Genomic DNA, 10,803 nt, shown 5'->3' on the forward strand with positions numbered 1-10,803 from the left:
GGGGTAATATGGTGGAGTTTGAGGAGAGGGAGGGCAATATCAGATGGAAGAACGAATGAATGAAAGTAGTGTAAAGAGAGAGGGAGCAAAGATGTGGAGCAACTGGACAGAGAGAGAAAGGGAGCAGAGAAAGTGGGCATACCGTAAGATAAGGGAATTGTCTGAGAGGAAGTTTTAAACATAAGAGATCTTCTCCCCCATTCTGCCTTTGACTGCTGACTCTGTTTTCCTTGTTCTTTTAGAATGTGAACCAGCACCAAACATAGTTCTAAATATCCAACCTGGATCAAATCACCTCGGCCCAGAAGACTTAGAACTGATGCTGGAGGAGGTAAGGCACTACAAGACTGTCAGGGTTAAAGGCATTTGAAACTTTGGAGAAGTACATTTTAAACGTCAAGCTTTTTGTGTGTTTCCAAAATACTTCTACGAATAAGGCAAATTTGACACAAGCTCTATTTGATTCATTGATAACTGCTCTTAATCCACTAAAAATTCACATCCACACTGAAAAGTTTTAATAGTATAAATACAATTTATTTTAAAGCCCTAGTTGGAAATTCAAGTCTGAAGGCAATCTTCTCTCTTTCATATCTTTACAACACAGTTAAGTCAGTTTACCTAAATCACGAAAAATCCATAACTGTATCTGTCGTGTATAAAAGCGGATGTGGATATTAAGTTCATTTAATATTACAAGGTTTTGAAACTCCAAAATACAATGAAGGTGAATAGTATTTCTATTCTATTTACCACCCAGATGACATGTCACAAGACATTTGTAATTAACAGTTGCTAAATCTGGGCTGTGCCCGATTTGTCTTTTTAAGCCTGACCATTTTTTCAAATTGTGAACACTAATATTAGTTTCATCAGTTGAGTTTAAAGGCACAGACTGACAAATGTATCATGTGTCTTTTCTCCCTGACACAGGAAGCCCTTGCGCTAGCATTCCTCTACACCGAGCTGGGCCTGGACCCTCCTCGGTCCCCGCGCAACAGGAAGAGGTAGCACAGCCATCAGGAGACAGTTAGGAATCAAAGGACAAATGACCCAAACATTTATTAATATTATTATTATTATTATTATTACAACAACACAGCGGTGCCCAAATCTTTAACAGGAGCAGTGGAAGAGAAGACAACATCAGTGAATGTATTTGCAATGGTCCTCTTTATTATATGACATAAATCCCTTACAGAAGACACCAAAGAAGAAGCTAGATTTTTTTTTTTGCTGCTGTTATACTGTAATAACTAAATGCCATCATCTAGTCATGTTAGCATTTATAAAGTATGTCGATGGCACTCAAATAGCAGGCCTTCTCAGAGACGTAGCACTGTTCGGGGTGGTTGGGGTTAAACAGTGTGTGGGTGGAGTACTGAATCACCAAACCCTCTCCTGCCTCTGTCAGGATACGAGACTTTTGAAACACCTTGCCGTTATTGATTCGGTTTGTGCTCATCAGCACCTTCAACTGGTCTGGCAACTCACGGATAGAGGAGAGATCTGTGGTGGCAGATTCTTTACCAAAGTTAAGCACCATGATAAAAGCTCGGTCTAGCCCATCCAGCTCTCTGAGGTAAGAGAAGACACTGGCATCAGCGTGGACGTAGCAGAACCATCCGCGGTGAAGGGGGAGCTCTGACTGACGCAGGGTGTTCAGGAAACGGTACTGAGCCAGAACAGAGCCTTCATCTTTCATTTGGACCTAGAAAGAGTGGCAAGGGCGTTCATGATGTCAAATAAGATCAAATGAGCAAACTCTGGCCAGATGTTTCTCCACAGTAGAACAGTATTGAAAGAGTTGTGTACCTCCACATTGACACTTCTGTAGTCAGGGTGCACAGGCAGCCAGGTGATGTTTGTTTTGATGTTAAAGCCTGCGTTCACGTCACCATTCCACTGCATTGGAGACCGCCCAGGATCCCGACTGGCACTCTGCAGTGAAAGGACAGAAATCATTTAGCACTTCTAATGAATGAATGTATATGGACACACTTCCATGATGTTTATTAGGTACATTAAGATAAAAACTAATGCAAATGCAGTTAATGTGACCATCATGAAGGTTTATTTGTTCAGTTTGTTGTAAATAATAAATTTTGTGATGAAGCTTTGGACCTTTCACAGGCTGTACTTTGTACTGCAGTCAAAATGTCAACACTGTCATTGTTTTGTTATGCCAACATTAAATAAACTGGTCTTTTTTTTGTGCAGCTAGTGCATTTGGCGAATAACAGTGAGTATTTTCTTCAACTGTAGACACAGTACTGACAGCATTGTATTTGCCAGCAGGATCCTGGATCTGACTGTCAGTGACATTAATGTTCTCCATGCCGAGCTCCTCGCCATAATAGGTGGTGGGCGTGCCTGGGAGGGTCAGCAGCAGCATGTTGATGACACGTGTGTAGGTCTGACCAGCACTTGAGGCAATTCGAGGCTTGTCATGGTTCCCAACCTGACAACAGTGGAGGTAATAGAAATACAAGAGAAGGTGGACAGGTGAGTAATATAGGCTGGGAAAGAAGAAGGTAGGGGAAATAGATAGGGTGCGGTTATGAAAGCTGATTGTAAAAAAGTGAAGGACATGGGATGGATAAAGAGACTCCAGACTTACCACCCAGTTGGGCCATTTTCCCTTGGGCATGTTGGCCATCCACAAATGGACCAGATCTTTAACCCACAAGCCACTGGCGTTCTGGGGCAGGTACAGCAAGTAAAAGTTAAAGGGGAAGTCACTTTCCCTAACCAACGGCGTGCCATAGTACATCATGGTCTTTTCCAGCTCCTGGTAATCATAGGACTCAATTACCATGAACCTGAAATGGAGCAAGAACTTGTGTGTAAAAACAAGCATCTTATCCTCAGCCATAAATTGTTAACATTCAAGATGAACTCATACATATCATTTGCTTTTAACGAGATGTTTTAGTAATGCCACTAAAAGAGAATTTTTTGTCAGAACATGTATTATAATTATGTCTTAGTACTATGTGTTAAGTGTGTAGTTAATCTAATCAATATTTATAGATGGTAAGGAAATCGTTACATTGGACAAGGCCACTCAAATTGTAAAAAGATCTGACAAGTACAAAACAATACACAGGACTCATATAAGAAATAAAATCATAAAGGACGAGCTATGTGAGGCTTATGGCATCGTCATATGCAGTAGCAAATTCAGTTTGTAATATCATTACCAGTCCCAGTTTGTACAATAGCATTATGGCATTGTTATGATCCCATACCTGTATTTTCCGGGCTCGCGGCTGTAGACGTCCAGCACTGCCCTCCAGCCTCTCAGCATGTCATGCAAACCCAGCTGAGTGTAGGTGTAGTCATGGTGGAGGTCAAACTCTGTCTGTATAGATTCCTGGAGTGTAAATATAAAGAAATATGAGGTAATGTAGCTAGTATTGGATTTCTGGCCTATAGGATTAGTAGGTTGGTTAAGGTGGTCCATTCACAGTAAAGCTTCACCCTGAGATCATCAACTATAGTGGATTTAGAGAACCCAACAGTATTTTCCTCTGCACACTGGGAGTAAGGAGGACTAGGGTGTAAATATGTATCTTTGTGGGGTTACAGGACGGGGTCGTTGGAAAATAAGTAGAAACCAGAAACAGACAGGGTAGGCTTTTGGGTTCAATAATGAAGGAGTACTATGCAATAAATATTCAAGGTTTTGTGCTAACTTCATACGTACCTTGTAATTGTCTTCATAAAAAAGGTAAGAAGACAGTATACAGTTTAAAGAGACAGACGGAAAAATAAATCTTGTTAAGATATACCCACTGGGAAATTAGAACTGCTGGGTCCTAACATAACCAAAAAGAACACTGCAAAACACAAGGTTAATCATTTTATGTGAAACAGCACTATTCAGGGACAGTGACACAATACTCCCAATACTGTAACACCCCTGAGGTTTTTTGTGTGGGAGAACTCAAACTCAGGGACAACCCACAAACTCCATGCAGAAAGGGCCAGGCCATGACTCTATTCCCTGACTTGATTACTGAGGCAGCGCCAACCACTGAGCTGACGTGCTGCCACATTCAGCCAACAGCCAGTAAAGCACATAGTTGGTCTGTTTAAAAAAGAAATCTACAGCCAGCAATAAAACAATACTGTAAATCAGTTATCACATGAATCACATTCAAGGCTGTGGTAAAATTCTAAATCCCCCAATAAACACACACCTGTCTCTTTATTGCAGTGTTGTGGTTGTGCCCGACAGTGATCCTGTTTTGGTCCATAACACACAATTAAAGCTTGGCAGGGGCTATTAAAATTAGTCAAGTCAATGCAGTGGTGAGTACCTCTCAGTCAACAGCAAGTAGACGAGTCAGTCTCAGTATAAGGTATTCTTCAGTGGTAATTCATTCCCAATGATTTGCTAATCCATTAACATATGCCTCTACTAATCTTTCCTCCGTGAGAAATAACTTCAGTCTCCACGGAACAAAAACTATTTCTTTGTGAGTTTAATCTCACTTTGCCAGACCCTCCTCCAAAGTGCGCTGAAGGAGGGTCTGGCTACTCCACATAGCATTCAACAATGGAAGGAAAAAGTGCTCTGGTTTAATGGCGTTTCTTTAAACTAATCAGAATCATCATGGGCGGTGCTAAACTCCGCACAAAGCTGCTGCAAAATAGTTGTGCAAGAGGAGACTCAGATTGGACAGATAGTCAAGCTAGCTGTCTCATTTTACCCTGCAGAGATCTGAGGAGCAGTCAACAGTTGTCCTCATAAATCCACCAGATTTAAAATCCCAACACAAAGACAGCAAAAGGAAACGAGAAATACATAAATCTGGAGGAATTTCCTGCAGCAACAGAAGTGAAACGCAAGGATATCGACTATAGGGAGCTTAAATCTGCATGAATCAGGAACTCTTTGAATTTCGAGAACTGTATTTTCTCCAGAAGGGCAGAAGATGAACCTGATGTTGAAGCTTGAGATAAATAATGAATGATACAGCATATGCAGTGCGAACTCTCCCCCTCAGCTGTTGATTATGTTTTTATCTACCAGCTACACTGGAAAGTACTGCTTCAGTGGAGCGGCATCTGCCCACAGTGCTGCTTCCATCCCTCAGATCAATTAAAATCTGGACTCCGACATGTCTCTACGTGACATAATACATAACCAAATGTTGGAACAGAGATTGTTAACTAAAACTGAACATTGATCTCTTGAGCTTAGAGGAAGAAGAGCTGCTAGGTGATGAGAGCACAATTGGTTAGTAGCAAAAAGTAAAGTATCTAAAACTATTGCAAACAGAAATACCTTACTGACTGAACAGACCTTTGAATAATGTTTTGTTACTTTTTATTAATATAAAAAATTGTGAACTTGTGACCATCTCAAAAAAGAAAATGAGGGCTGGTATTGAGTCAGTAGTCACAAAGTGGTAGTGAGTGTCTGCCTCAAAAAAATCATAAATGCAAACTATTTGCTCAAGGAATGCATCCAAAGTGATAGCTACAACTGTAGGAGTTACGAGTTATTCACCCTCAGATGTCCGTCACTGAAATGAAATTTGATTGGAATTGTACCTTGGGTTTTAAAAGTGCTAAATCTGCTCTGCTTCTTGATATTGATCATTTGGACAGACCTCACCCTTTTTGGTGGCTGTGTTAAATCAATGTGAAGATAAACAGCTGCTAGAACTAAGCCAGCAGACATTGCTGCCTGTGACACACAGCGCCCATGAGACTCAACAATGGGACAGAAGCTGATCTGCACAGAGTGAGGTTAGATGATGTGAGGTGCTAGGAGGTGACACTCACTGCTGGTTTGCTCGGGTCCACCTGTGGTTCATCCCTCAGGTGTGTGGCCTCCAGCATGTGCTTCACTGCATCCATCCGGAACCCGTCCACTCCCTTCTCCAGCCAGAAATTAATAATATCCTAAAATAGAATCCTAATTATTCACTTAATTTTGTTTTTAAATACCGTGTCTACGGTGAGAAAAGAGTGGGCTGAGTACAAGACCAGACTTGGTGCTGAAGTGTCATTTGATTAATGTAAAATTGTTGTATTTTACACTTATTACAGTACATGCACAATATACAGGTACAATCAGTTTGTTGTACTGTGTGTAGCAGCAGTTAAAAATCACACAAGGGTTAAGTAACTTAAGTTAATGTGTAATCAGTTGGCCATCACACCTATTTGCTAGATTACAAAAGATTGTGGGTAGTAAAACAACCGTGGGACAGTGGAGAAGACAAAACCGATAAGAAAAAACACTGACTAAGATATTAGAATGAGTTACAATACGTGAGTCACCGAACGCTTTTAGAAATTAGTCAATAGCAGAGAGACTGCATGTGAGAAAGAGCAGTGTGTCAGGTGCATGTAATCTTACAGTCATGTCTTTGTAGACATTTGGGTTTCTGAAGTTCAGGTCTGGTTGCTCCTTGAGGAACTGGTGCAGGTAGCATTGTCCTCTAACGTCATCATAAGTCCATGACGAGTTCCCAAACACACTCACCTGAAGGAAAGGAGGGGGGAAACAGAGGAGAAAAGGAGTAGGAAGTCTAAACATTAAGAAACTATCCATCTAATGACTGCACAACTTTTTCAAATCCAAATCATCCATTTGTAAATTCAAATACATCACACCTAGAGCAATGCATCAGTGAGGGTTCAGTGGAAGTCAGTACCAACCCAATTATTAGGCTTCGGTCCGGTTGCATTGCAGTCGACCCAGACGTAGTAATCCTTGTAGTGAGGATCTCTTGTTCGGCTCAAGTTGAACCAGCGGTGTTGGTCACTGGTGTGATTGGGAATGAAATCCATGATCAGCTTCAAACCTGGTTGAAACAGAGAGAGATTAGTATGGGTCAAAGACGTGCACCATGCTACCCCCAAAACACATGTGATGCGTGATAATCCACCATCAAAATCTCTTCATCCAGCAGCCTACCTTTGTTGTGCATTTCAGCCAGGAGCTCTTCAAAGTCTTGCATGGTTCCAAAGAGCGGGTCAATGGCCCGGAAATCTTCCACATCATAGCCGAAGTCCTTCATGGGAGAGCGGTAGAAAGGACTGAGCCAAACTGACTTGACGTTTAGGTACAGGAAGTGATCCAGCTGCTCCTGAATTCCTGCCAGACCAGAGACAACACAGTAATGAATACTGAAGTACTCCCATTGACAAGTCCGGAGCAAAAGAAGAGCAAGACCTGTATTAATACTGATGCTGTCAACAGTAGAGTTTACATGTATTTGGGTCATATGGTGTATGGTAATCATACTAGTAAGAACAATGTGGACATGGATCTAGAAACAAAAAATCCGTTTTCCTTAAACAATCAATAGCTTATTAATCTAACCCTTCCATGAGAATGCGTTCCAGGAAGAAAAGGTATTCTCAGGCTATTAGATGCATTTAAGATAAGGGGAAATGTACAAATTCTTGTGCTAGAGCAACTAAAAAGAAACAAAATGTACACACATCAGTTTAACATAAATACATATTAAGTAGACATAGGACAAAACAATATAGGCCTACATAAAACATCAGTAATTAAATAATAATTAGTTATGACAATAGTGATAAAACAAACATATTTACACAATGAACACCCTTGTATGTAAACAGATTTAAATAAAATATAGAGCCTTACTAAATGGCTCATATGTCATGAATAAATCTGTTAGTTACACATTATAACCAGGGTCCAAAATAAAAAATTTTTTATCCACCAGCCATATGGCTAATGAATGTTCGAATTTGACCAGGCCCTCAATAAATCACCATTTAATGTTGGCTGGTGAGTGAAGCAAAACTACCAGCCACTTGCATGTTTAACCAGCATTTGGCTGTTAAATTATTCTAAATGGTGATTTGGACCCTGATCAGCCTTAATAAAGGACTTAGAAGAAGAAAAAGCAAGTTTTGTAAAAAAGAAAAAAAAAAAGAAGAAAGATCTTGACACTCCTTTATCAGAGCACGCTGCAGGGTAAGGGCATCTTACCTTTGAGGTCTCCGACCCCATCTCCGTTGGAGTCTTTAAAGGACCGGGGATAGACCTGGTACACCGGGGAGGCCTGCCACCATTCCAGGCACCGCGGCGACAACGCGATCACCGTGATGGTGAGCGCCACCAGCACCAGGGTGCAAGCCACCGTCAGCCAGAACAGGATCTCTCGGGGCACTCGGTACCGGGCCTGGGAGGAGTACTGCAGCAGCACCTCCTTGGGCATCCCGGCGTAAGGTTTGATCTGCGTGTACTCCTCAACCGCGTCTGGGTCCAGCTTCAGCGCGGAGGAGTTGTGCTTCTCCCCGGGGTCGACGTTGATGGTTTCCGCCGCTGGCCCATCGCCTTCTACATTCTGATACCCGGGGTTTCTGGTGCACTCCCCCAGCTCCATACTGCCGGTACCTTTTTTTAAACTCATCTGATATAGATTTTTAATCTGGAAAACCTGAAAACAAACTGTGTTGTTAAGCCCTTCAGCAGGAAGACCGACTGACTCAAAGAGCAACCTCTCAGAGGGTCAGAGTACTCTCTCACACACTCACACACACACACACACACACACACAAACACACACACACACACACACACACACACACACATTCCTTCTCTCTCTCTCTCACACACACACACACACACACACACCTGAGGAATGTGGGAAACTTGAGTTAGATAGAGATTAGCATTTCTTGTTGCAGTGTTGGCTGGGATATTGTGAGAGTAGTGGTCATGCCCTTTCCTTACTTCAGTAAAGCAATATCACACGAGAGAGTGAAATACTCGCAAAAGTCATTCATTCAAAGTGTTGCCCAAGTTTAAGCACATTAAGTTGTATCACCAAAATTAACTGCAGTAACAAAAGTGAAAGGAAGTATTTTTAATTTATTTTTCAAGCTCATTAAATGAACTCTATGAAAATGATTAATCCACAAAGTACCTAACAACTACAAAATCCCCAATAACGTAGAATACTTCATAAAATGAAGTACAATATTTCTTGTAGGCCTACTCATGGAAAATATAAGTCCCTTAAATATGTGTTGAAGTAGAATACATGAGTAAAATGTTACTTTCCACCAGTATCTGGGACATTTACCGTATTTCCACTCCATCTACTGTAATATCTATGAGGTAAAAAAACATTTCAAGGACCAAAACGTTAGGTAGTAATAATTCCATCAAAACAGATACTATTGATATTTCTATATTATTGTAGTGTGGAATAAACTAAAAGAACTACAGTGATGATGAAGGTACCTCCTGGGTTTCTAAATTGTTTGTAAGCATGCATGATGTCTTGCACACCAATGGTCAGATTTTGCCAAATAAATAGCCCTAACCCAGTTTCACTGGGAGTTAATTAATTACATAATTGCTGCAAATCTGAATTGTTGCATCATTCCAAGTTGTGTTGAAACTTTTTAAACACACCAGGCTGTGCCAAAAAATGGTGATTGTTGTACACCACACAGGGCACAAACTCTTTGGGTAACACCTAAACAAATGTACAAACTATCTATTGGGTTGTACAGTGAAAGCTTACAAAAAAGACAAAGCTTACATTTCAAGTTGGTTCTGAAAAAATACAGTTTAAACCGTTTTAAACTTAAATCCATCTTTTATTGACATTTATGTTCACTGTATGGTCTGTAACATCACAATAGCATACTGGGAAATTAGTACAGGAAGAGATGGGGAATACCATGGGTGTCTCATAAACCTGCCTTCCTTAGTTCTCTCAAAAGGTAACGCTGAGTGGGTCACATATTTCTCTCAAATACTTATTATTACCTCATTATGTCTTCAAAATACAGCATTTGTTTTTACAAGGGCTAAAGAGCACTGGAATAAATAAAAACAAGTGTAGAATTTATCATTGCCAATATACTGATAGTATATCTGTCAGTGCTAACAGTATGTATATAAACAGTGAACAGAGGCATCAGGAGGAAGCAAAGCGTACTAGGGCTCATTTCCATTCTAAAATGCCAACATGAGGAATGTCATGTCTCTCTTTCGCTGTTTCCAAATTCTGGCGGTCACATTGACCCCACCGGGCTAGAATAACTTACAGAATCAGGAGATTATATGCTTATTAAAAATTCTCTTTCCTTGAGCATATCCTGAACTCAGAGTAACAAGTCAGGGTCAAATGATTTAGGCATCGCCCAACAACCAAATTATCCTTCCAAAAGGTTAGAAGTTTCCCACTTGAATCTTGAAATTGTAGTCTACAACCAGAATAATGGTCAAGTAATTTTTTTTAAACAAAGCCAATAGAGCTTGTTTTGTCGTTAAATGACTGTTGAAGAGAGTGTGTGATGCTGCAGTGCTGCTTGTATTCAGTCCATGCAGTGGAATCAGTGTAAATAATGAAAAATTACTTTCAGAAAAGTAAATGTTTCTCCTTCCTTCCCTCCCTTAATTCATCTACTAGCCCAGTGTCTGATATAGCTTGAACATAAACCTAAACTGAGGACTGTGTTCAGTGTGCTGAAACCAAATACAAAGTTAAAGGTCCCATGGAATGAAAATTTCACTGTGAGTTTTTTTTTTAAACATTAATATGAGTTTCCCCAGCATGCCTATGATCCCCCAGTGGCTAGAACTGTTTATAGGTGTAAAGCAAGCCCTGGGTATCCTGCCCAGTCTTTCAGAAAATGAAAGCTCAGATGGGCAGAGCTGGACTCTTGCCCCTTATGAGGTCATGAGGGGAAGGTTACCTCCCCTTTCTCTGCTTTGCCCACCCAGAAAATTTGGCCCACCCATGAAAGAGACATCATGGCTTCCAAACGAGCGAAGTGGCA

General features: G+C 40.8%; 2 protein-coding genes across 3 annotated transcripts in view; one reads left to right on the plus strand and one right to left on the minus strand.

Moving 5' to 3' along the window:
• The window catches only part of prepl (prolyl endopeptidase like), a 7,152-nt gene extending 6,065 nt beyond the window's left edge, over positions 1–1,087 (plus strand). Inside the window, exons 13-14 of the mRNA XM_034898472.1 lie at positions 188–331; positions 934–1,087. Coding sequence (XP_034754363.1) covers positions 188–331; positions 934–1,011 — 222 coding nt within the window. The 3' untranslated portion in view covers positions 1,012–1,087. The remainder of the gene's footprint in view (positions 1–187; positions 332–933) is intronic.
• Positions 1,088–1,154: 67 nt separating this feature from the next.
• Positions 1,155–8,564, minus strand: slc3a1 (solute carrier family 3 member 1). Of its 2 annotated transcripts, XM_034899000.1 has the most exons (10): positions 7,994–8,417; positions 6,941–7,120; positions 6,682–6,827; positions 6,380–6,505; positions 5,800–5,919; positions 3,252–3,376; positions 2,621–2,822; positions 2,279–2,461; positions 1,816–1,941; positions 1,280–1,711 (listed from the first exon to the last, which is right to left on the minus strand). In XM_034899000.1, the coding sequence occupies exons 1-10, from the start codon at positions 8,415–8,417 to the stop codon at positions 1,280–1,282; spliced, it is 2,064 nt and encodes a 687-aa protein (XP_034754891.1). The 2 variants fall into 2 exon arrangements, with proteins under 2 accessions (XP_034754890.1, XP_034754891.1); XM_034898999.1 differs by having other exon boundaries at positions 1,155–1,711; positions 2,279–2,822; positions 7,994–8,564.
• Between the last annotated feature and the right edge of the window lie 2,239 nt (positions 8,565–10,803).

This window comes from Etheostoma cragini, chromosome 17 (assembly GCF_013103735.1).
Source record: "Etheostoma cragini isolate CJK2018 chromosome 17, CSU_Ecrag_1.0, whole genome shotgun sequence".
NCBI classification, from domain to species: Eukaryota; Metazoa; Chordata; class Actinopteri; order Perciformes; family Percidae; genus Etheostoma; species Etheostoma cragini.

Excerpts from the sequence above, each read along its gene's own strand:
- slc3a1 (XM_034898999.1), bottom strand. The coding sequence starts at position 8,417 with ATGAGTTTAAAAAAAGGTACCGGCAGTATGGAGCTGGGGGAGTGCACC. Across the intron at positions 6,828-6,940 it reads GGCTGAAATGCACAACAAAG|GTTTGAAGCTGATCATGGAT; the intron begins GTAGGCTGCTGG and ends TGTTTCAACCAG. Across the intron at positions 3,377-5,799 it reads TGGACCCGAGCAAACCAGCA|GAATCTATACAGACAGAGTT; the intron begins GTGAGTGTCACC and ends TTTACACTCCAG.